A 25423-nucleotide genomic window follows, 5' to 3' on the forward strand; every position below is an offset into this window, starting at 1 on the left:
AGCGGTAGATTACCTAGCTCTTATATTAAAGATAAATATTTATTTTATATATGTTGTTACAGATACTTTTCTTTCACAACTGCTTTCAGTTGTTAGCAAGAGTTTATTTCTGGAGCATCAAACATTTATAAACAACTGTCAGTTGCAAACAGTTTCTTTACTAGGGGACAATTACATTGTCAGAGACATATTATACTACACTTTCAACTTCAGACAACACTCTTGTGTAAGAGGTTTAGCAAAAGACTTTACTTCATAGTTGCTAAGAAAAGACAGGTCTTGCAAAGGCAGTATTAAAATACTTTTATATTCATTTTTCTTACTGCTGTTTCCCAGCAGAATTACACATCCCTTCCCTACGAGTTTAGTTTAATAAAGAAAGAAGGCATTATATTAAATTTGTGTATATAGCTATACAGTTACCTCTGATTTTACATGCATGGATTCTCCACAAGAAGAAATGCTAGCCACTATTCGAAGGGCAAAGTTTTTATAAAAATAAAATAAATTAAAACAAATGCTCAACTTTGGGCTGAACATTCCCAACACAATGGGAATATATAGACACATACCTGTCATTACATAAAAGGAACAAAAATTCCCTTTGGAGAGAAGTTTTAAACAAGTATCTGCACGTGGTCATATTTCTGACATTACTACAGTGAGTTATCACTTTTAATATTCCATTAGAGAAAACCAGAGGAATGGCCGAGGCCCCTTCCACAACTAGAGAGAACTGAGGCGGTGATAAAGGACAAAAGCACTAGCTTGTATGTGAGATCCAGCAAAAGTTAACTATGGAAGACTACTAAGAACATGTAACTTTATGAAAGCTACTGCTAACTACGGGTATTGTTTCCTATTACCGTTGGTAAAACCATAGGCTTATCGTGTACAGAAGCTCTGACACAGCGTCATACAGCCGTGTAACTACTGAAACAAATACATTTTATGAGTGAACCAGAACAGCCCGCCCTGAAGGAGGAGACACCCCACCTGAACGCCGGCCGGCCCCCCAGCGGGGCTGCTGAGAGGCACGCCCCGTTACGAGGGAGGCTGCGTGCCGCTACGATTACAGTGACAAGGGAACCAGGAAAAGAAGGGCCCGGCCCGGCCCGTTCCCTCAGCCCCGTCAGCCGGAAGCGAGGAGCCGGCAGGACGGCAGGGCGCCGCCTTCAGCGGCCCTTCTGGGCATGCGCCTCCCGCCCGCGCACGCGCAGGGGGCTGAGGGCAGCTGAGGGGGCAGCGCCCGCGGCCCGCAGCCATGGTGTACATCTCCAACGGTGAGGGGCGGCTGGGGGCAGTGGTCGCGCCTTTGCCCCTCAGCAGGGCGGCGATAGACGAGCTGGAGCCTGGGTAGCGAGTGGGGGACAACTGGGGGGGGGAGGGGGCATCGGGCCTGCGCTGGGCAGAGCGCTGCCTCCGCGCACCCCCGCGGCCCGGGAGGGCCCGGCACGTCTCGCCCGCTGCCACTGTCGCTGCCGAATCGACCCCACATCCACACGCTTCTCTGCGGCCCGGGTTTGAGCCTTACGCGCGTCTCCACAGTTTTTCAGGACTTTTTTTTTAAGGACACGTCGGGAGCGTAACAGAGAAGCAGCTTAACCACATACAGGGAAAGGGAGACCGTGCTGGTGTTTTTCTGTAGCTTTACCTGGACACAGCGTCCGTTTGGCGGTGGTGATCCGATTATCTCAAGTACTTGCACAATCCCTGTAGGGAATGAAATTTGCTACGTTGCCCGTGACGCGTAGTTTCTCCATTCTGTTTGCAAGTTCTAGACGCAGCAGATATGTTTTTGTGTAATATACTGTACAGTGTCACATATTAAACATCGTTGGCTGTTTTGTATCTTGATATGTTGCAGGACAAGTTTTGGATAACCAGAGCCGGGCTCCTTGGCGTCTGTCATCTATAACAGATTTCTTCTGGTCGATAGCAGATTTTGTGGTTCTTTTGTAAGTAGACATGAATTCTTTTGATGAGCTTTATCTTAGATTTGTCACAGGTAGAAGCTACTCAGTGCTATCAGTAACACAACAATAAAAATGCCAGATTTACTCTTTAGCATTCCATATCTACTGTCACCAAAGCATATGTGAATGTTTTACTATAACTATGTGGCTTTGGTTATTAAGCACTATAATATATTTAATAAAAAGAAAAGGTTATGAAAAGGTTTGCTAACTTGCTGGCAGTTCAAATTAGTTTTCTTACATTTCTTCCATTTTAATACTGCAAAACCAAAAAGCATATACTTTTGTTAAACAGCTAGTTTCTAATAGCTGATCAAATCATTAAGATATTATTTGGAGAATTTCTACTGGTGACAATAGATTCTGGCTATGTAAAAATAATCACACAGCAGTAATCACAAATTTATGGCCCCAGATCAAAGCCAGTTAAGAAACGAAAAGTTCTTTTGATGTATTATCAGTCTTTCATTATTTCAGTTACAGGTTTATACTTTATGCATTTCTTGCACTTTATTTACCAGAAAAACAGATTTTATAGTTTGAGCCTTACTGTAATTTGGAATTACTTCAGATTTTATCTTCGTGTGTAGGAGAAAAATTGCCAAGATTTATTAAACAACAATAAGCTTGAGCAGATACATTGTTCATTCCTGAACACTACTTACTGTTTTTCAGGCCATTTATTATCTTGCAATCCAAAAATTCAGAAACTATATCTAGCAGTCAATTCACCTAACTCCCGCTTTATTTTTCAGTTTCCAGAGCATTATTCAACCAGATTTAAGAAGAAGAGGCTACACATCTTCCTCCTATTCAGGATACAATGATGGAAGAGGGTATTTTTTCATATTCAAACTAGTCCTGATTTTTTTTTTTTCCTATCTTAGCAAAATGACATAATGTATTCAGATTACAGTTGTGATTTGCATTGAATTGGATCATGTAAGAAGACTAAAATGTTTATCTGCGGTATTTTGTCTGAAACTCATTGATAACAATATACAGCTTTGTAATAACAGTATAGTCTAACTCTCACCGAAACAATTTTTCAAACCTGCCTAATAGACAATATGAATCTTTGTTGAAATTCCTTTGTTACTCGCTTACACTCAGCATTTGATTTACACTAAATCAGTCATTTCATGTATTAGATTACCTACAGATCATTTTTATAAACACTATAGTTACTGTGTTTCTTTATTCTTAATGGTTTGCCTAACTTTTTTGTAGGACTGTGTAAAAGCCCGTTAGCTGTAGCTTTCTCTTGCAAGACAGGAGTAATTAGAACAGTTTGTGTAACAGAATTTTCATGGAAGTGGGGTTGGGGGTTTTTGTTACAGCTTTTCACATGAAACCCAAACAACATTTCCAGAGGTTCTAACTTCCTAATTACTACCATTTAGAGACAGTGTTATTATATTTCTAGTTTAACAGTTTAATGCCGATTGAATAGATGTTGTTTTTCTTGCTTTCATGTCAGGCCTCCAGCACATCCTCGCCGTAGGATGGGTCGAATAAATCACTGGGGTGGAGGCCCCAGTCCACCACCAATGGCTGGAGGTGGATGAGGAAGGTAATTCCAAATCTGCTGTATCCTGCTTTGAACTTTTTTTTTAAGTAACAATGATAATTGAAGGTTAAGGTAGAATGGAGTGTTTTGTCATCCTTTTGCAAAACAGGAGGAGAATCAAAGCAGTTAGATACTTTCAGTAAAGGCGGAAAAAAGGGACCAGGGTTGTTAAAAGGTTTTTGGCTCAGAAATGGTGAGCTTCTACTTTTAATTGCATAGAAGTGGATATACAAAGTGTAGCAAAGATTTTTGAATGCAGCTGATAAACTGTTTAGAACTTTTCATCTTTTTTGGCTGCTAATTTCAAGTCCTGTCCAGATCAGTAGTGACAAAATTTGTTTGCATTTCTAATAGTTATCATGCAACACGTGAGGTTTTTTTGTTTAAAGTACATACTTATCAATAGAAAAGAAGGAAAATTAATAAAGTTGTTAAAAGATGATTAGTAAAAATCTTTTCTTCCTGCTACAGTGATATAGCTATGCAAATCTTGAATTCTAGTTCAGCATAAAAATCAGAATTGCTTAAAGAGGGGGGCAAAAACCCTGGTCTTTAAATTTCTTACAGCTGCCTGAACCTTAATTCTATTTTGTTTAGTACTTTGGCTGGTGGGATTTTCATCTAACACTGAATGTATATATAATATGGTTTAATTTACTTTAAGACTTAAGTAAACAATCCTTTTTCATGAATCCCATTGTTACCACAACAAAAGTTACAAGAAAACAAACACACATGCAGGTGGTTAATACCTATAAGTCCCATAGGAAAAAGTTCATATTCCAAAAAACACATACACCACTATTTCAGTTCCCTAAAAAAAGCATAAGCTTCTTCCCATGACTTTTTTTTTTTTTCATTTGGATGTTTTTTCAACTAGACACGAGGCCAGCAAAGGCTGTGGGGAGGGCTTTTGGGTAATAATGGCAGTGTGTAATCTGCTTAGGAAGAGAAGTTTGCAATCCTTTAGTATGTCTCAGATAAATTAAAAACAATTTTATTTTAAAATCGTTACTTCCGTAATTTTCTCTTGCAAAGAAAGGCCTTGTTGTCTTTTAAGTGTTCTGTAATTACTTTATCTTTTAGGTAAACACCTGCTGAAGAGGCAGGCAAAAGAGCGTACACATTGGCAAGATGAAATAAGAGTTTAGTGGTGGACCAAATGAGTTTGAATGTTGTGAATGTGTATGTCTAACTGGAAACTGTTCTGTGATACAAGCAGATTAATGAAGTTGTACTGGGAACTCCTTCTTCAAGGATCCAGTGTAACCGAACCGCAGTTTTATTAAATATGTCTTTAAAGTCTGAAGTCTTTGTATAGTTTCTGAATAGTTTACTGTAGTTGCAAAGTAATAAGTAAATTATATTTGGCTTGTCACAAGGCTGACTCTCTCATCATTTTTAGAAAAAAATGTCTAAAGTTCAGTAAGCCCTTTTCTTTTCAAAAGGGGAAGAATACATATTTATATTTGATACAAAGGTCCCTCAAGAGTCAAACTTAAAGCAGCGCTTCCTAATGGGTTTTGTATTTACTCTATTGATGTCAGTACTAACATTCTGTACCTTGCTGTATGTTTATGACAGTAATGATACTCTTTTAAAAAACACTTTAAAAATGCAACTTACGAATTACTTTGTTTTACAATCCTTGCCTTATACAAACTCACTTCCTTAAGGCCCATAATGAGTTTTATAACATGCCTCTTGAAACAACTTCCTTCTCCACTGTAAACTTGCTCAAATGTGTAAGCCTCTTTGCTGTACAAATTTTGGTAAGACTTTTTTCAATAAAATTAGACTTTGTTTTTATTACGGGAAGGAAAAAGTAGTGAACTCAACTACAGAGTGCTAACACAAAAGAGTTATTTTCTTTCAAACAGTAACTACCTTTTCTCTAATTTACCCCATTTCAGGATGGGGGTTTCTTCCCGTTGTTCTTGCGTTTTGTCTGGGGGTTGGTTTTTCTTGTTCAGTTGGAGAGGGCTGTGTCTATTTGAGACAAGATTAGCTGCCAAGGATCCAGACTGAATTATCTTTTACAAGGTGCCACCGCAAATTTTTTACTTAAACCTCTCCAATAGTCTCTTTAGCAGGAAATTATAACGTCCAACAGCGTCCCTTAACATAAGCATCTACTAATTACCTGGCTTTTGCCAGCTGGTTACGGCAAAACCGCCCCTCCGTGGTTCCCGCTCTTGCTGCGCAGCCTTCGGTCTAATAAACGTTCCTTCCTCGGCTCCGCGCAAGCGTCGCAGCCTCGTAAAGGAGCTTCCCGCCCCCAGATCAGGCGGCCCGTTCTTCGCAGGTATGTCAGCTGCACCACGCTACTTTTACAGACAGTATTTTTTTTCAGTTGTCCGGAGGACCATGTTCCCCCAGCCCCACCGGCAATAACAGGCTAGCTGACAGGGTTTGCTGCCGCTAGGTCAGACCCCCCGCAGGCCGGACCGGCGGTGCTCCCCAGGCTCGCTGCTCACCGCTGCTCGCCCCCTCACGCAGAGGCCGGGCCGGGCCGGTCTGGTCCCTCGGCGCAGCCGCTGCTTTCGCGCACCTCGCTGCTAGCCGAGCGGCGCCGAGGCGGCCCGAGGCGGGCGCCGGCTCCGCTGAGGGGACGGCCAGGCCGGCGGGCCCCTTCCAGCTGAGCCCCCCCCGCAGTACCTGCCTGAGGGGCGGTGCCGGGCGCGGGCCCGCCCGCTTCCGCCCCGCGCGAACGGCGGGCTCGGCGCCGCTCGGCCCTCGCAGGAGCGGCTTCCGCCTGACCGCCGAGCGCCGCTCGCCCGGCGGGGAGCATGACCCAGGCGGAGAAGGGCGAGGCGGAGAACGGGAAGGACAAGGAGCGCGACCGGGAGCGCGAGCAGCGCGGCGTCAAGCGGCCCATCGTCCCCGCTGCTGTGCCCGAGTCCCTGCAGGAGGTGAGGCGAGGCGAGGCCAGGCTAGGCCCGGCCCGGCCGCTCGGGGAGCGGTGAGGGGCCGGGCCGCGGCGGCTCCTCAGGGCGGTGCTCCCTGCCTGCTGACCGAGCGGCTGCGCTGGGCTGAGGCGGGGCTGGGCTCGGCCGTGGCCCTTTAAAAGCGTGGGCGCGGGGGGGTGGGCGCGGGCAGGATACCGGCTCACTCCCGTGCGCGTTGCGGTGCTTTCAGCAAATCCAGAGCAACTTCATCGTGGTGATACACCCTGGCTCGACGACTCTGCGGCTCGGGAGAGCCACGGACACGCTGCCCGTGGGCATTCCCCATGTCATCGCGCGGCGGCACAAGCAGCAAGGACAGGCGGCGTACAGAGACAGCTGGCTCCTGAGGGACGGGCTCAATGTAAGCCGGGCCGCGCACCCGTGGCGTGTCTTCTGAACTTGCGAAAATGAGTAACTATGTATTTCTGTTGCATTCTTTAGTTGTGTAATGCGTATCTTCACTTCGTGCATTACGTTTTTCCAGCGAGGAATACATCTCAAGACAAACCTTTTTTCCCTTTTAACGTGCTGTAGATGCCACCTTACTGAAGTCATTAGACTTGCACCAGTCTGCGTTGAGGTTGTACTTGATTTGTTCGCAATGAACTAAATCTCATAAATTGATGGGTTGAGGGTTTGTAGTCATTGATCTCTCTGCTTTGTGGTCTGATATCACACACAGTATTTCTGTTTGTAGAATGACAACTGCAGAACTAGAATTGAACTGCTCCATTTGTGAATGCGTTGGTTACAAGTTGCCTTGTAACTTGGGTAAGGTAGCCAGTAATGGTCTAACCTCCTCAAAAAATACATGTAGTGATCTTATTCATGCTTTGAATCTGTAACAAAAAATCATTAGTCAAATTCATGTCTCTACTGTTAAACCTCACCTTTAAAAAACTGAGATCTATTTAGACATTTTTGCTCCTACTTAACATTTCTGTAGCTAAATAGATAATGTCCTGAGCTCATCGCTGTGGAGAACAAGTCCAGCAGCCATTACAATCAGTTAAAAGATTCAAGTTGACTTAGGCAAATAGGTGTTGGGAACTCTAATATAAAAAAGAGTTTCTTTAAAAATAAGCATATGTTCATTGTACAACGTGCAAACCTTCTGTCCTTTCTACAGTCTATCAACTACAGTAATGATTTCATTGTTTAATAATAGCTTCAGTATTACCAGCATACAGACATGTAGTTAGAAAGTAAGTATTTACGTTGCATATTTTTGGGTTTTGTTTAGAAACCTGAAAGTACTGAGCAGAGACAAAATGGCCTTAAAATGGTGGACCAAGCAATATGGTCCAAAAAGATGTCAAATGGCGCAAGGCGTATACCAGTGTCACCTGATCAGGTAACTCATTCTTAAGATTTTATTAAATTGTTCATTCATATAGTCATTTGGTGTGATGCTGTATTTTAGTGGAGGAGAATAGATATCCTTTATACAGCAACTACAGATAGTGCTGTTGTGTGACCTAACTCTGAAGATCTGAGAAAACAAAGATTTAAAATGGTTCTTCGAGGTGTGGGGGGGTTTCTTTTTCCTTTCATGCATAAAAAGTGACTGGTAAAATATTTATCAGCAGCATTTGTTTTGATTATATTTCAGGCCAGGTCATACAACAGACAGATGCGGCCAGCTATTTTAGATCACAGCTCTGGGGCCAAGTGGACAAACACATCAAATCATCCTGAATTTTTGGTAGGAGAAGAGGTAAGATTAATTTTCCCGCTGAAATGAGGCTTAGTATTATGTTTTAACATGGCTGTGTAATTGGTAGCAGTTTGCTATGCATTAGTATGTATTGAAAGGCATACAAATTCAGTCAAGCAACACATAAGAAGCTTTACTATGGACTGACTGAGTATTATCATTCAGCAAGACCAGACAGTTTCCCCCATTTGCCTAGCAAGTCACCTTGATCCTTTGCTGCTATAAATCAGTGTTTCTGCCGGGACTAGGTGAGAACTTTGTCCATGTGGTATAATTCAGAGAAAAGGCAAGAAACTGATAAAAGCATCAGTACATGGTGTCACTGCTCAGTAATTAGGTATTCATGAACTTCAAAGAGTCTTTAAATTATTTTAGTTACTAATTTGAGATAATGGAAAAATATACTGTTATGATCGTAGCAGATGTCCACAGATATGAAAATTCAAACAATGTAAACCATGTATTTAATGTCTCTCTTTATTTTAATGCTTTATAATCAAGCCCTGTTAAAAAGAAATCCACTGTATTGCTGTCACATCGTTCCGAGTGCTGCTGTATGTCTTGTATCTGCTTCTGAAGTATTTTTCTAGTATTTGTTACTAAGGTTTTGGGAAAAACAATGCATAGAACATTGTCTCTTATTTTCAGGCGCTGTATGTTAATCCACTAGATTCTTATAATATACATTGGCCTATTAGGAGAGGGCAGTTGAATCTCCACACAGGACCTGGTGGCTCCCTCACTGCAGTATTAGCAGACCTTGAAGTTATATGGTCACATGCAATACAAAAATATCTGGAAATACCATTGAAAGACTTGAAGGTGAGCTGTGAACACATTAATGTGGGCTGTATCCACTTCTGTAGATGTTAGTATAAAAAAAGAAACAACCTGCTGTTATTGTTAGCCTCTTGCTGGTGGTTTTCTTAAAGAATAAGTTCTTTCTGCTGGTGAGCATGGTTCCTAAGACTTCATTTGGAATTTTGTGCATGTCTTTAAGACAAAAATTGTTAACAGAACTTCTACTGAAGAGGTCTGGAAATCCCATTATAGAAATTTCAGTCTTAGTCTGTTTAGGATTTTTTTGTTGACTAAAAAGGAGGCAACTGAAGAATGGGTGTCTAATACTTGCATAATTTCTTCTCCTGGCCAAGTAGGTGTTTTTCTCATATCTGATGTACTTTTAAACAGTTTAGTGATCTATAAACTCTTAACTTGGTACTTACTCTGAACTCATTTTTAAAATTATTAAAACCCTTCCCCTTTCCGTAATTTTGCTTCTTTTAATAACTTGTATATTATGCTTCCTTCCTTAGCATCAGGTATTCAAGAATGTAAAGAGAAGCTTAATTTGAGAGCTGGCTTTAATTTACTGTTCTTATCTTCAGTACTACAGATGCATTTTACTAATTCCAGACATCTATAATAAACAACATGTGAAAGAACTGGTAAATATGATCCTAATGAAGATGGGCTTCTCAGGTAAAACCATACATATGCAAGCACTGAATCATTAATAGTGTAAAGATTTTTTTTTTTTTTTTTACCTTTAAGGAACATTTTTGCACATCAATCCCAGTTTGGGTGAGACTACCACCTTTCATCTTCTGCTATTCCCATAACTCGTCTCTTTTTAATGGGACAAAATGGTTGGCTAGTATTGAAACAAGTGTCTCGGTTTGCTACTAGGTATTCCAATGGTGGGCTTCTCACTTCAGCTGAGATAAAAGTAGCAACAGTCTGATTTCTCAAGTAGTTCTAAAATGCACAATGTTAACTCCACAGAGTATTAAGATTCTTAGACTTCAAAACAAAAGTCTATGATGTAAGATGCTGCTACTGTCGTCTCTACAGGATGACATAATAGGCAGTTTCAGAGTTGCTTAAATGCATATACTAAATATAGAAGAGCAATACAATTTTTTAAAAGTAACCAAGTAATTGTTAGCTTCTTCTGCCTATTTATTTTTAGACTGGAAAGCTGTGTGATTAAAAAGAGTGATACAGTTTCTTTTCAGTTAAACTGCTGGAAGTTTCTGGCTAGTTCTCTGGAAAGAACTGCTGTAGTCTTAGCCATCTTTGATTTCCTATTTAGAGAAAACACAGCAAATCATTACAGAAGGCACAGTAACCCAACCATGCTTAATTTGAAATAATCAGAGTAGTGGTGCCTTTGGTGCTGCAAAGTCCTTTTTTTTTTTTTGTATTAGGTATGCAAGGAAAGAGGCTTAAAAAGTGGATAAAGACTAGGCAAACTGTAAGTTAATTGTAAGATGTTGGAGGTTAATACTGCTGTTGTTTAATAATTAATCAGTACAAAGTGCAAACAGTTCCCAAGTATTACTCTCAGCAGAATATGTGCTTAGATATTATTGCTTCCCATCTGAAAGAATTAAGTAGGTGGTAAATAAACACTGCAAAAAGAGAGACTGATCTCATGAGATCTAAATTTTGTTCACATACGTATATATTTTGTTTGTTTCATTGTGTTAAAATGGACAAGCCATATTGGGTGTTGGTTTTAGTTTTTGATCAGAATGGTTCTAAATCGTACTTTGTTTGATTCCTCCTCAGTTTTTACATAGAAGTAATGTGAACAGTACCTAATAATACTACTGTGTAAAAATGCACTGGCACTAGGATAGAAGAATTTGCAGTTGAAATGTTAGCTTCAGAGGAACAGGAAGAATACTAAGAAAAAAATACAAAGCTTCATATTCATCTGATACATGAAAGTGAAAACCAGAAAGTAGCATTAATAACTCTTCAAAGTGTCATTTCCTAAATAATAATTTGGTGAAGAGCTGAACTAATTATACAGCATAACTAAATTCTCTTCATCTGTTTAAAAACATTTGCCTTTAAAACAGTAATTCTGCTTAGTTTTTGTCTACAAAGCACAGCTCAGTTGAGCTATTCTTTCCCTTCACTGGCTAGGATAGACTGAAGCCTCCAGTGCTTCTCAGGTTTAACTATGGGCTTGTGATACAAATAAAGGTACTCTTTTAGAGAGTTAAAGGTGGATTGAAAGGAAAGCAGACAGTGAAATTGGATCTTGTTTTACGACTTTTTAAGAGAACATATCTAAAACGCTAATGGTAATGATACTTGATTAGAAAAAATTAGGAAAATGCTTTGTGTGCATCTGATAACCAAGACCCTGCAATACTGGTTATAAAAACAAGTCTGGAGGCAGTATCTTTAAACTTGCAAAAAATAAGAACATTTGAATATAGGTATCCACCCTGCTCTTAGCTTTTCTCAGGACTTTAAGGGCCTGCCAACCAAAAAATCTGTAAGTCCCCCTCCCCCACTCCATCTTCACTAAATAAACAGATTTTCAGTGCAGAGTCAGGCTATTATTAGATTTTAAAAGCCATTAAGATGTCCTTTAAATGTCAGCAACATGGTTCTGGAGCTTGGCATAAATTGGATATAATTTTTTCTCATATTGCTAGGAATTGTTGTACACCAGGAGTCTGTCTGTGCTACTTTTGGAAGTGGTTTAAGCAGTGCGTGTATAGTCGATGTGGGAGATCAGAAGACAAGCGTTTGCTGTGTAGAAGACGGTGTTTCCCATCGCAACACCAGGTATCTTTTAATATGCAGAATTATTATAAGCATGTACTTAGTTGCTTACCAAAGACTTGACTTTAAAAACAAGACTTTTTTTTTTTTTTCTTTTTACAAATACAAGGTTTTGTTTACTGTGAGCTGCATGACAGGGTCATCATGTTACAGTATGAACCTTAAAGAATTCTGACATCTTTAAAAGAAGAAAACAGGCAGAACTGATACTGTGCTCTGCAAACTATGTGGAGGTCATGATGACAGCATGTCTCAAATGTTGCTTGTATTCCTATGTATGCTACTGTAAAAGGCCAGTATTTCAGCAAATTAATAAAACAATCATTTTCTTCTCTGTGTTTTAGGCTGTGCCTTGCATATGGAGGATCTGACGTGTCAAGGTGTTTTTATTGGCTTATGCAACGAGCAGGATTCCCATATAGAGACTGTCAGTTAACTAGTAAGTTGGATTGCCTGCTGCTTCAGCACTTAAAGGAGACATTTTGTCATCTAGACCAGGTGAGAAGAGAAAATGGTATATTCTCCAAGTAATTTTTTTTTTCCTTTACAGAATGCTACTCTGGGGAACCCTTTTGCGAGTCTACAATTGCTTGTAAATGGAATAAAATGTAGTATTTTACTCAGTAGAATACTGGCAAAAGCTGGAGAAGCTTTAAACTTGAAGTATTTGTAACTTGTTTTATTTTTCTTCTAGTTGAAAGAATCCCAACTCTTAGAAAAGTCATTTCTTTGTTCATATTACTGAAAGAAGCTGATAGTAGCTGCGTATTTACTGTTTTTCAACTTCAGTTTTGTTAAGATCTGCCAGCAGGTCTCTTCTTTCTGCAAAAACCCTCATTCTAGAGGCTTAGGCATGTAGAAAGCTGTTTTGGCAGACTGTGCTACAAGGAAAAGACTTTAAAAAGAGTTCACGAATAGGTAAATGAAATTCACAGTCTGAAGAGTTTTTTGTTACTTTTTGTTGTTTCTACAGTTTAAATAGATTATGCAGCTTGATAGAGAGAGATAAAAGACACAGGTTTTTTTACATTGTTCTTGACCTTAGGATATTTCTGGATTGCAAGACCATGAGTTCCAGATTCGTCATCCAGATTCTCCAGCTTTATTATACCAGTTCCGATTAGGAGATGAAAAATTACAGGTAAGGTTTTTTTTTTTTTTTTTTTTAATTACAAGAATTATATTCAGCATTCAGGCTCAGGGCCTCACTTTGTATTGGTCCAGCGCTACTAAGCCCACATGATTGATGGATTGTTCTTAACAGATGCTTGTTGATAGTTTTAAAATTAATTTCTATATGTATGAATGGGCCTAATACAGCACTAGTGGACACACAAGACTTCCTAACTAGCTTCAGCCAGAATGGCTGTAGCTTCAGCTAAATATGATTATATTTATCCTTCAAGGGCAAGGAATGAATGCTAATTTTGCATGTTTTTCACCTCACCATTGAATTCTCTAATTTTGTAACAAACTGCATTTGAATACTTATTTATCATACAATGCCAGAATCTGTAAAGAAATCTATATACATGTACAGTTGTATGTTTTGGGGTTTTTTTAATTATACAAAGCTGAAGACACTTTAGCCTTTTACAAAACTATTTGAAAAAATGTGTATTTAATTTTCAATTGTGAGAAAAATAGAACAAGCTTTTTCTTTTTTTTTTATAGTAAATACAACTCCCCCCCCCCCCAGTAAAACCATGTCAAATCTCTCGTTCTTCAGGCTCCAATGGCTCTGTTTTATCCAGCAACTTTTGGAATTGTTGGACAAAAAATGACAACTTTGCAACACAGGTCACAAGGTGACCCCGAGGATCCTCATGATGAACATTATCTGCTAGCCACACAAAGTAAGCAGGAGCAGGTGTGTGAATGCTCATTTTATTTTTCATTACGTATTATTTAATTGGGGAATAAAATCAGGACTCATTAGTTCATCTCAGAAACCAAAGTTTGTTATCTGGGCCAGAAGCATTAAAAAACAGATTTAGAGTTAGGAGTTAGGGATGTCTAGACAAGTCCTTACTTAGAACTGTTTATTTTCAGAGTCTAAGAGGACTTCATATTATGGCATTGATACATCTGATGGAGTTCAAAATAAACACCTTACTTTGAAAGTGAGGATTAAAATGAAATAATACAATGCTTAATCTTTCTGTGCAAAAAGGTGACGAGAAGTACAGTGGTGTTTAGTTAAGTCTGTGTATTGTTCTGTAACCTGGTGAAGATCTTTTTGCATTTTTCATAGTTCAACTTTTCTCATTTTTAAGTCTGCAAAAGCTACAGCTGATAGAAAATCTATGTCGAAGCCTGGAACATTTGAGGGAGACTTGAGAGGCCAAGCCTCAGACATTTCAGAGAGGATCTACCCACAAGAAGTGGAACTGGGATCTTCCCAGAGTGATTGTATGATACCTGGAAATGATTCAGAGGAACCTTTAACTACACACCTGTCCAGGAAAACAGCTATTTCTCAGTTTGAAGGCAAAGCCTTAGGCCTTGACAAAGCCATTCTTCATAGTATTGACTGCTGTGGTAAGAATTACATTTGTACAATTCTGTAAAATATACATGTCAGTCAGTGTGGATTTACAGTAACTCCCGTATTTTACCAAAGTAACGTGTATGTCCCTAAGTTTTCGTTATCTCTAGAGTAGCTACACTGATCCTTATACTTGCATCTTTGCTGAGGTTGCTTGAGCTAGACATTTTGAATCTCCAAGGAATAGAAAGAGAGTTTTAAAAGCAAACACTTAGTGGTTTCTATCTGGTTTGACTTGCACCAAATTCTTTATAATACAAATACAGGCCATATTAACTTTAGAAAACAGATATATTTCTATATATCCATTCATTCCAGCATCTGATGATACAAAAAAGAAGATGTACAGCTCCATCTTAGTAGTGGGAGGAGGCCTTATGTTTCATAAAGCTCAGGAGTTTCTTCAACATCGAATTCTCAACAAAATGCCACCTTCTTTTAGAAGAGTTGTTGAAAATGTTGAAGTCATCACGAGACCTAAGGTATACTGTTAACTGATAGCTAAATGGTTAATAAACTATGATTGGTTGAAATCTTCAAAGGATTAAAAAATATATATATATATTCTTTTAAAACCACAGATTAGTTGCATATCTGAGGAGATTTAGGAGAGCTTTCAGCTCATAACATAGCACTCTCCAATTACAGGCAGGAAGTTAGAGGTGTAGAGTACTAGCGTGTTACTAGTATTCATCACGAAAGTGTTTATTAGCTAAAGGCTATATTCTTAAAGAAGTAGTTAGTACTGGCCCGTGAAGTTAACCTGTCTGCTCAGCAAGAAATTGTGCTAAGGTTTTTTATTACTATTAAGGTTAAAGAAAGTATGGCATTAAAAGAGCAATTTTCATGTGGCATTAATCAGGCAAAACTTGTAAAATCAAAACTTTGAGTATTTTTCAGAGCTTCCATGGCTGAGGGCAGGATTTCCATGACATGCCTAGAAAGCATCTTAAAGAAAAAAAACCAAACAAAAAAAAAAAAACCAAAGTGACTTCTCTAAATACCTTAACTATTCTTTCCATATTTTTATCTCACTATTTTTTCCTGAATAATTTTGAAAAACTTTTCTCCTCCCTTCACCCCCAGGATTCTAAGTGGTGAATACTGTTGGAAAAATTAGGATACAAGTTTTGAGAACTATGCAAATTTACACCAGTGATTGTGTACAATCTGTGTTTTGAATTTAGGATATGGATCCCCGCTTAATTGCATGGAAAGGAGGTGCGGTTTTAGCCTGTCTTGATACAACTCAGGAGCTATGGATATATCAGCGAGAATGGCAACGTTTTGGTGTCAGAATGTTACGAGAGCGAGCTGCATTTGTATGGTAATGGATATGTTCACAGTGGAACATGATTAATTGAGGATTCCTTTCCCCAAATTCCCCCTTTTTCCGGTGCAGATGTATTGATGTTCTGCTGATACATATTTTTGTATTTTATTTTATTAAAACTAACTTCAACTGAGATTTTTCCAAAAGTGGTGCAAAAGCCTTCAGCATTGCTATACTTCATCTCTTGAATTCTATGCATTGAATTCTGTGTAGAGAGTATCACAGTCATCTCCAAATTCACTACATTTATATTATATAGGTTTTGTATATTAAAATTGCACAGTGTGGGAATTTGAGGTATAAAATATTGATGTGACAGATGTTAAGCCAAGATTCGTTCCAGATACATGTACACAGAAGCAATAGCTGAAGAGTGCAGGCTATGGGTTTAATGCCTTATTCTGATTCATACTCTAATGTTACCAGGAGATTAAATTCTTATATAAGCAATCATCGTGGAAAAAGTGAAATGGAGAACCCAAACTACACTTGCTGTTGGTATTTTGCTTACATAATAAATTATATTATTCAGTGGAAAGACTTAAAAGTTTGGAAGTGGAGTATTTTTTCTTGCCTATTCTCATCATCAAAAGCTCTTACTAGCTTTTCATCATCCATGGTAGTTATCCACTCTTTTCACTATTTAAAAATAATCCAATATAATACACTCAAAAGAACTAGATGCATTTTTATATAGCCAGCACCAACCGCAATCCTGTGGTATAGGCACATGGGCTTTTTCTCCTAACAAATAATCCTTAGTTACAGAAGTGCTATTTGTTGGTTTTTTTCTTCTGTAATGAAGGCTCCCACCACCCTCAGATCACACCTCAAATCCATATCTACAATTATAATCTAGATTAAAACTATTAAAACACTTCTAACAATATAATAAATATAAAAGATCAATGAGTGTAGTTTCTACAAAGCACATGAGAAAGAACTGACTTCCTTTTAATCTGCTTTCATTAAAAGTTCTAAAGAGAAAGGATATTTCCACCCAAATTATGCTGTAATCTTATCTGAAAGTATTTTATGGCAGGCTGTGATTACATTCTTGTATTTTATTTAAGACTAGGACCTTTGGGCTCTCTTTTATTGAAGACAGCATACAATACTTCAAATTTTACTCTGGCAAGATTAGATGTCATTGCTGGGTTTGGTTTCTTGGGGGGAGAAGGGGGCATTCCCTTCAAGAAAAGGATCCAGAATTCCTGTTACAGAAGAAATGTTTTGGTTTTTTTTTTTTTTTTTTTAAGTTGCATGATTGTGATACAATATGGAAGTCACTTCTTAGTTTGCCACAACTTAGAAATGTTTTGTTCAGGATTTATTTCAAATAAGTAAGCTTGTATTAAATGTGGCCCAGTATCTACAGTGCCCTACTCTTTGGTCAGCTATTGATACTTTTGTCCTCAGTTCTGTAAGACTAGAGCTCAACATCCAGACACCTGTTAACTTCCTATTTCTTGCCGTGCACCTCATTGCGTGAAACAGAAAGGTCTCTGCAGAAGTTCTCAATGTCCTTCATAAGACAGTATTTTGGACAGAAGTTCAGAGCACTTGGTAAAGTGTCTTGTGAACTCACCTCACAGAAAGAAACAACCATGTATTTTTGTACAGAGGACTGATTTGTCATGTCACTGCAGAATAGGTTAACTGCAAGAGTGAACATATGTTCTATGTTATTGTGGTTTCTCGTGCTTTTACAAGAAACGTCACATGCAGCAGTGGTAGGATTTGAACGGAGGAAAATCACCCTGTCTGCTGCTGCTTTTTGAGCAGCAAGCCATTGTACAGGACCTTTGTCAGCGATTTTCCTTTTCTCCTACATGTCTAGAATAACATCAGTCTGGCAGCCCTCACGCAGGAGTTCAGCAAAAGAAAAAGTGTGATGAAAACACACTTCTGGATATATAACCAGTACTTCAACACGTAGTGGTAGCTGCACCTGATGGAAGAATCACCTCCTAAATGAATCTGTTTAACAAAAAGGACACTGTATGCTCTGTTGAAATGTCAGTATTTCTAGAAACAACGTAAATAAATTGGAATGGCGTTCTAAATTGGTATAGAGGGGTCGACTCTGTGCCTCTTACTTTTTCCTAGAAAAAATAGATACCTTTGTATAAAAGTATGGAAAGCAAAAATAATGAACTAAAATTTGAATTTAGAGCTCAGATTCCCATCTTCATGATGAGATAGATCCAACTTAGATGACTTATCTGCACTTCATCTCTCCAAGAATGTTGAAAATAATTTAGCAAAACAGTGTTCAGTCGCTAGAACAGTTTAAGGTCTACTACACCAAGGGAGCAGCTTTGCATTGCAGACTGATGAGAAGAGGGTAGCAGAGGCATGGTACTTAACCTGTTAGTCATTGTGTAAAACTAATACTGTGAAAAAAAAGTGCTAAGCAAAAAAAAATTAAACCGCAAAATGCTCACATGACCCCAACTGATGTTTGCTATAGAAGAAAGGGCAAACCAAAAGTTGTCCACACTCTAAGTAATTCACTGCTTTTACAAGTGTTTAAGGGATTAAATATTTACTCTCCATTTAGGAAAAAAAAAAAACAATGGAAGGAAAAAGGTTAGGCCTGCATTAGCACGTAGCATGGTAGAATGGTAGAGACTACAGAGCAAAGCAAATGGGGCCAAGGAACAGACTTCTGCACTAAGTATTTCAGGGGAATTACTGCAGCCCAGCCCTAGTCCAGTCCTGTGGCCTGCATACCCATTAGTGGCTGGACTACGTTATATTCATTAGGGCACATCTTCCAGTTTAATTTCATCTGAGAGAATCAAGGCTGCGCTCTTCAACCACCCTGCAATACGACCCAAACCATAGTGAGGCTGCTGGGCGATTCCCTTCAAAAGGGCAATACTGATTTAAACTAAAATATTAACATGGACACATTGACACAAGCTACCGCAGCAATAATACATACTATTGCAAGTAGAGCAGCAAGGAGAAAACACACAAATCTTCCAACTGAATTGATTGTGAGGATCTCTAGAAGAGAAAGAACGATCACTTTGAAACAAGTCTTTCACAGCTGAAAACGCTGTCTTCAGTTAATGAATTATTGAAATGAGCATTTCCAATGTCAGTACATGGAAGAGAAATTGTGCTAAAAGGTAATGCAAAAGGGTTAAGAAATCACATTGAGAACTACAGAGCTCTTGACTAAGTTACTTAATGTTCTTCCCTACTTTGAAAGAAACAAGACATAGCGGTCTGAATCTGCTCCCTATGTTCCTCCTATGTTTCTGGAACGTACCTCCTCCATCAGTTGTTCTCCTCTCTTCTCTTTTGTTTGGAGTTTTACTATGAGCAAGAGTTACAAAATACCTAATTCCTGAGCTGCAGCATTACTGTATTAAGCATAAAACTTCAACTTTTAAGAGGAAAATGAAAGGCAAAATTTGCCAAGGCCGGTGTACATAAAGTCATCTAAGACCAAAGCGCTCTGCTTTTTAACAGGATTTTGACATTCAAATATCTGTCTACCAAAACTTTTATTTTCCCAGATTTTTGCACATACACAGGGGAAAATCTGCTGAATATACACAATACCTAATGCAACAGAAAACATTGAGCAGTTTCTATTTAGTTTGCATTGAATATTGACTAAAGAATGATAAATACTCAACCGTTGGCATGCAGTTTGTCTGGTTTTCTGTAGGCCTTGGGCAGTCATATCCACACTTAGCAAAGTAAGGAACTATCTGGAGAAAAAAAAAAAAAAAGTAGAATAATTCCAATCCACAGTTAAGTGGGATTTCAGCACAGATTCATTCCTTTCATGTATTTCCTTCTGTACTATGGTTTAGGCTCCTGACAGGAGTACTGTGTTTCCTAAAACTGTTACCAGATTTTCTTGAAAGATAGTTTCCTTACAACTGATACAAATAACAAAAATGAAGAGAGATTCATCAGATAAGTAAGAATCTAAGAAAATTCAGTATAAACATATCAGGTATGTTTGCTTTCAGCTTTGTAGCACAGGGACACTCTCCAGAACAATATAGACTTAAATTACCACCATGAGAATTTCTCAATCCCATATTCACGGATTAAAATATGGCATTATTATGTAAATTAAACTGTAAAGAATTCTCAAAATTCCCATTTTAAGGCCATGAGTATGATATTGGGAAAGATTCAGAAGTATGTCTTGGACCCCATTCAATATTCAGGCAAAGATGATATGGCAAAACACTTTTGAAGAGGTGTTTTTTCCCCTTCTGTATGATGTCTCTATGCGTACATAGCACTTATCCATTTCAATACAACTTTTGCTGTATTTCATTACATTATCTTTAGAGCCTGTGAATTTAAATGGGTATTTAAAATTTTAGCAAATGCACGATCTGTGTGCATTTTCACTGAAGTCTATTAAAATATGCATAAATGAATCCCCAAGTACAACATATTTTAGAAAGGACAATTCAAAATATGTACTAGCCTATGTAACTCCTGCTCCGTTAACAGTGGTTTTGTCTTATTTTCTATCACCATCTTCTCACACACACACATGCACTCAGGCAAAACACATTCCACTTACATAATCCTCATAGACAGCTGCCTAAAATGTGATAGTGATGACTAGGCATTAAGTAAAAAAATCCCAGTGGTCTTTCTCATGGCAACAAAAGCTTGTTTACCAGTGATTATCTTACTGCAGATTAAAAGAAACAAAAAGAAAAGCATCCCATTATCAGACTGCTCTGCGTATTATCTATCTCCTGACAATACAAGTCAAAACAAGAAAGAAAATAAATAGGTATGACCTATTTCAAACTATAGTTAATTCAACCCCATCTAGCTGGGGAATGTCCTCTGTATGGAAGAGTACTATGTACACAGCAGCAATGCCTTGATCCTGACCTGAGAAGTCAAATCTTTAACAGACGTATAATGAATATGTCTGCCTTCTCATTACTGAGGACACCCACTCAACCTGGTGGATAGGTGTCCTGGAGAACAAGCACCGAGCTGGTCCTTGTTTTGTGTGGAGACAGAGATCCCCAGTTCTACAATCATCGAGCAAAATGACCAGAACAACATGTTCTTCTTTAAAGCACCTCTAAACTTATAGGCTGCCTTATAATTTTAGAGAAATAATAATATTCCTGATTAATGTTTATTAAGAACTACATTGAGAAACTGTCTAGCTAAAAGTGTAAATTCTTTTAAAATTGACAGCAGAAGAAATATTTTTTTCTTTGAAAAACAATATCCATTTCTCTGTTGCTAAACCATAAATCGCAAGCAAACACAGAAACAAAACAAGCATGGGGAAAAAAAAAACAAACAACAAACCACTGCGAAAGAGCTGGCTGCATCTGAGTTCTCGGCTTTGATGACTGTGTGTCTATAGGGTGCTAGACAGATTTCAAAACACATTGAAAACAGAAGCCATTTCTGGCCTTATTAAGGAAATCTGTGCAGTAACATGGATTGAAAAAACCAGTACTATCATTTAGCAGAGAATGCTTGGTAAATTACGTGCTGTAGTTAGCAAAATGGATTTTGATGGAAAACCCTCTTTTATATTTGCTGGGGGCAGATTGTAAGCATGGATGGAATATTTGGTTTCTGGTTCTACAGGGAATCCAACGTAATGGAACCGCCACTAAAATAAAAATGAAGAAAAGTTCACTTCAAGGACTTAGTACAAAAATAAATATATACAATCCTAATGGGACCAGATTTAACAGGGGAGAATTTATATATATTAGTAACTGCTAACAGTTACTTTAAAAGTGCACTTAAAGAGGACAAAAATAGATTTCTAGGAAAAGAGAATACCAAACTCGGAGACAGGAACAAGATATCAAGTGTCAATTTCATTATTATGTATATGCACACCTATAGCTTGCAGCCAATATGAAATAATTAATATTTTAGCCCACAGTGAAGGAGGGTTGTCCCCTATCACACCTCCCTCTGTCCCAGATAATCCAATGACAGATCATGTATTTCTGGCTTGTGTTACCCTGGCGTTAAGCATCCATTTGAGAACAGGAGAGATGAAGTTATGGAAAAGAGATGGCTAATTTTCCCATAGCTTTGTTCTCAGTCTCCCAAAACACAGGGCTCAAATCCCTCTTTCATTAAACATCTGAAGGAAGTATGAAACTACTATTTTTATTATATTGTTATATTGTTGTTAATATTGTTGCAGTTTTAGCCCTCTTTTTCACTATTTCTTTTTGAGCATGTAGATCTTGCATCTAGTCATACAGAAGACTTGCAAAAGATAAGACTTGATATTCCTTACATTTCTTACATAACGGAATACAGAAGAAAAAAATTAAACGGAAGAATATTCTATCACCAACAAAATAAGCTTTCATGTTAAACTGAAACAACAGACAAGGTCAAGCTGCTGAGCACCATTTCAGAAATGACTGCAAAAAAACCTGTAGGTTTAGATATTTGCATAAGCTGTAGAACTATGGAACTATATTTTAACTTAGTGGTAGGTCCAAAAAAAGCAAAAATATTATTTCATTTTAAGCAAGAAATTTTATTCAATTAGAGAATGAATTTAAATGTTGTGTTTAGTTATTTATATTGGTAAGTATTATTATGGTAAGTAACAAAATTGTAAAACGACTTGATAAATGTAAACCAAGGATTATTTTAATTTGTTATATTGCTTACAATTTAATGAAGCTAACTTGAATTGTTACATTTCAGAGGTTTGAATCTGCACTTTTCATTGAAAGACAAACAAAAATTACTCAGCTCCATGGACTACAAAGTTATATTATTTGACATTTGAGTAAGTGTATCTTATCTGCACATGAATCTCAGCTCTGCAGATGATGGCTGTCTGAAGAGAACTGAAAAACTGCTGCATGACTGTAAGACATTTAGACCAACAGCATGACTGACAAGTTACTGGAAAATAAAAAACTTGAAGAAAACAGAAACCTTGTCCAGGCGACAACTGCTATTCTGTGGCTTTTGGGGATTAGAAAAACTAGCCTGAGGCCATCTTTGTTAGGTCTTCAAGGACTTCCTTGCTGAATTATGTAAACATTAAAAACTTCCGAAACAATTCCTCAATCTGATTGTGTATCCAAATCAAAATGAAATAAGTTTTGCTGTGAGCAAACTGTTTATGAGGTATTAAAACCCCTTACAGATTGTTCCTTTCCTGTTCATATTTTGTTAGATTAACAATGGTTGAAGTCTAAACTCTTCCCCCCCATCCTCAGTGAATTCCTTAGTGAATTAGGAAACTGTAAATAAACTCTTCTCAGTCCTTATGTGAAGGCATTAGATTTCTTGAATCTTTATCACAGCTTTTACTTCAAATTTTTTGGTTTGCTCTACAGGTTTTTGAGCAGAAGACAATATACAATGCAAAAAATGCTTCTTTCACCTCACCGCTGCTTATACACTTGGCTTCTGCAACAGTCTTTTTGTCAATGACTCTCTAAAGCAAAACCAGGCCATGCATCTTTTTGACTAAAACTGAGCAAAAAGACAATCACATCAAATGCTTATTAGCACATCTTATCCTAAATAGTTAGCTTTACTCAATTTTCATGCGCTATTTTTAACATTTTTCTTTTAAGGTTTGTTCACCTCACAGTGATCAGATATGTTTCTATTAATACTGTTACAGGAACTAAGCACATTTTATATTGGTTTTTTTAATCACTGACCATAAATAAAGCTTCCCGTTAAGGCTTCCTCTTATATCCATCAATATTTTGATTCTCATGTTGATGAAATTAGGTGTTGATTCCATTGAAGTAAACTAAGCTATTCCAGTGTAAAAAGAGATGTAACAGAAAAATCCATACCCTGTCTCCAAAACTGAGAAATAAACATTCATATCTTTCACATGACAGCCCATTGGTTGAATAAGGCAGAGAAAGACAACTTAGACAGTTTAATTTAATTTGATATCGCTTTCAGTTTTCCAGCCAAATATTGTGCTAACTCTAAAACCTCTATCTTCCGCTACAACAGTGTAATAAAGTATCCTTCAGAATTCTGTAATCTAGCCATTAAAGCAGGAATATTAATGGCTTCCTAGATAACTAATAGTGCCACTTGTTCAACTCACTTGTTCAGGATATAAACATAAATAAGTTTATTAACACTTTCTAAACATATCTTTCTGTATCCAAGTCCCACTCTCTAATAGTTAGGACTAATGTTAGCAGGGCAGCAGCTAGTATTGCTTACAAAAATCACACATCTCTATTACAATGCATATCTTGAATTGCATGGTGACTGCCAGTGACACTTGTTTTTACATGGAGCTGTTCCTGCAAATATTTAGCGAAAATGTGAAACATCAACTTCTGTTCTCAATTGAAATGCAAATTCAAGGATGCAAACATACTCCTAAGAGCAAAAGTTATCTATAATGCATTTAATGAAATGTGCCAACATGAAATTTTGAGTGTGTCTTTAAACAGAGATTACATTACAAAAGTAAGGTAAGAATGCTATTATATTTCATGTCTATATGTACTTACTTTTCATAATAAAGGATTTTAAAGTGCTTTAAATAAATATTTAGGTACTACAGCCACTTCTGAGGTTCACTAGATGACAAAAACAACCATTAACTGTACTTTGTGGAAGTGATTATTATCCATTTTGTGAGAACAATGGAGAAAACACAGAATTAACTGCCGTAGAAATAAAAGGATGCTATTTATTTTGAAGTTTACATGGTCACTGCAGCAGCATTTGAGCAGTTTACTAAGAACAGTTTAAGGAACATATTCATTAATATTTAAGCCCCAAGTACAAATGAAGAATTGAGAAAGAGACATTGAGCAACTTTCTCAAAAGGAGACTTGCTCAAGATCAAAGAGCTCAAACGTACGTAGAAGCAAACCCTAAAGGTCAAGTTTTCCACTGTATCCCTATTTGTGCCATTGAGTAATAGGATACCTATGAAAGACCAGTAACAAATAGGTTCATGCTATATATGGCCAGCATGCCAAGATTCAAATAATTAGGCACAGAAGCTTAAACTTTGTATGATCAGATCAACAACACAATAAATCAACCACATATAGGCCTTGCACGTCCACACATATATCCAATATTTATTTTTAGCCCTCATCATTATACTTATTCTGGTCACATGAAGGTATTTTTTGAGCATGTCTCATGGAAATTTCTTACAGAATGCCTTATTAAAAATGGATATATTTTTCTTCTACTGTCAACATAGCTAAAGAGAGATGGGTGCCTTTTTGTTATATGCTTACAAGTAGGATTGACTCAACAAGACAGGAGCCCTGCCTGCGTGCTGGTTTGGGAGATCCAAACAGGGTAGTTTTAGAAAATGGAAACTGAAAGGAATAATGGAGACTCTGTTAAAAAAAAATAAAATAAGTCAGCGTGCGGCAGGACACTGCGCGACTGGAAATGGGTGATGACAGTACTGGAGAAAAGCAACAGAAGATGACTGAAAAGATTCAGATCATAATGATGGGACAAAGTGATAGAAAATATCAGATGCTAGCTTCCTGAGCCAAGGGCAGAAGCGCTGATCCTCGGAGTAGCCAAGGATAAGGCAGCATCACTGATTTGTAAAAATTGACAACAAACCCATGAAATACTGGACACATGCAGGAGGAGCCCTTGCAACGAAGTGGGAAACTCCTCCATTTTTTCATATTCATAACAAATTTCTGCCTGTGTTCACTCAGATCTGCCCCTGCTTAACTGCTGAAATTACTCTACTGCTT

At 37.9% G+C, this 25423-nt stretch overlaps 3 protein-coding genes across 4 annotated transcripts; 2 read left to right on the forward strand and 1 right to left on the reverse strand.

Moving 5' to 3' along the window:
* The first annotated feature begins 1136 nt into the window (after positions 1-1136).
* On the forward strand, positions 1137-3553 carry SELENOK (selenoprotein K). The gene is made up of 4 exons (XM_075514382.1): positions 1137-1283; positions 1868-1958; positions 2732-2812; positions 3457-3553. The coding sequence occupies exons 1-4, from the start codon at positions 1265-1267 to the stop codon at positions 3551-3553; spliced, it is 288 nt and encodes a 95-aa protein (XP_075370497.1). The 5' UTR covers positions 1137-1264.
* A 2681-nt stretch (positions 3554-6234) lies between these two features.
* ACTR8 (actin related protein 8) lies at positions 6235-16392 on the forward strand. 2 transcript variants are annotated; one of them, XM_075514380.1, is made up of 13 exons: positions 6235-6458; positions 6685-6855; positions 7738-7848; positions 8107-8211; positions 8860-9033; positions 9600-9693; positions 11670-11802; positions 12144-12297; positions 12845-12940; positions 13529-13669; positions 14076-14340; positions 14666-14829; positions 15535-16221. In XM_075514380.1, exons 1-13 carry the CDS (start codon positions 6336-6338, stop codon positions 15676-15678), a joined length of 1875 nt encoding a protein of 624 aa, XP_075370495.1. In that variant the 5' UTR covers positions 6235-6335; the 3' UTR covers positions 15679-16221. The 2 variants fall into 2 exon arrangements, with proteins under 2 accessions (XP_075370495.1, XP_075370496.1); XM_075514381.1 differs by lacking the exons at positions 6235-6458; positions 6685-6855 and adding an exon at positions 6932-7265 and having other exon boundaries at positions 15535-15674; positions 16107-16392.
* Positions 16393-17039: 647 nt separating this feature from the next.
* Positions 17040-24316, reverse strand: IL17RB (interleukin 17 receptor B). Its single transcript, XM_075513670.1, is given in 4 exon segments — positions 17040-17631; positions 19954-20012; positions 21195-21321; positions 24293-24316. Coding segments are annotated over 4 exon segments (699 nt in total). The 3' UTR covers positions 17040-17142.
* Positions 24317-25423: the final 1107 nt, after the last annotated feature.

This window comes from Mycteria americana, chromosome 11, assembly GCF_035582795.1.
Source record: "Mycteria americana isolate JAX WOST 10 ecotype Jacksonville Zoo and Gardens chromosome 11, USCA_MyAme_1.0, whole genome shotgun sequence".
NCBI lineage: Eukaryota > Metazoa > Chordata > Aves > Ciconiiformes > Ciconiidae > Mycteria > Mycteria americana.

Bases quoted from the DNA above. Each gene is read 5' to 3' on its own strand.
- ACTR8 (XM_075514380.1), top strand. From the start codon at position 6,336: ATGACCCAGGCGGAGAAGGGCGAGGCGGAGAACGGGAAGGACAAGGAG. The intron at 9,034-9,599 runs GTGAGCTGTGAA...TCTTATCTTCAG, and splicing joins TACCATTGAAAGACTTGAAG to TACTACAGATGCATTTTACT. The intron at 9,694-11,669 runs GTAAAACCATAC...TCATATTGCTAG, and splicing joins AATGAAGATGGGCTTCTCAG to GAATTGTTGTACACCAGGAG.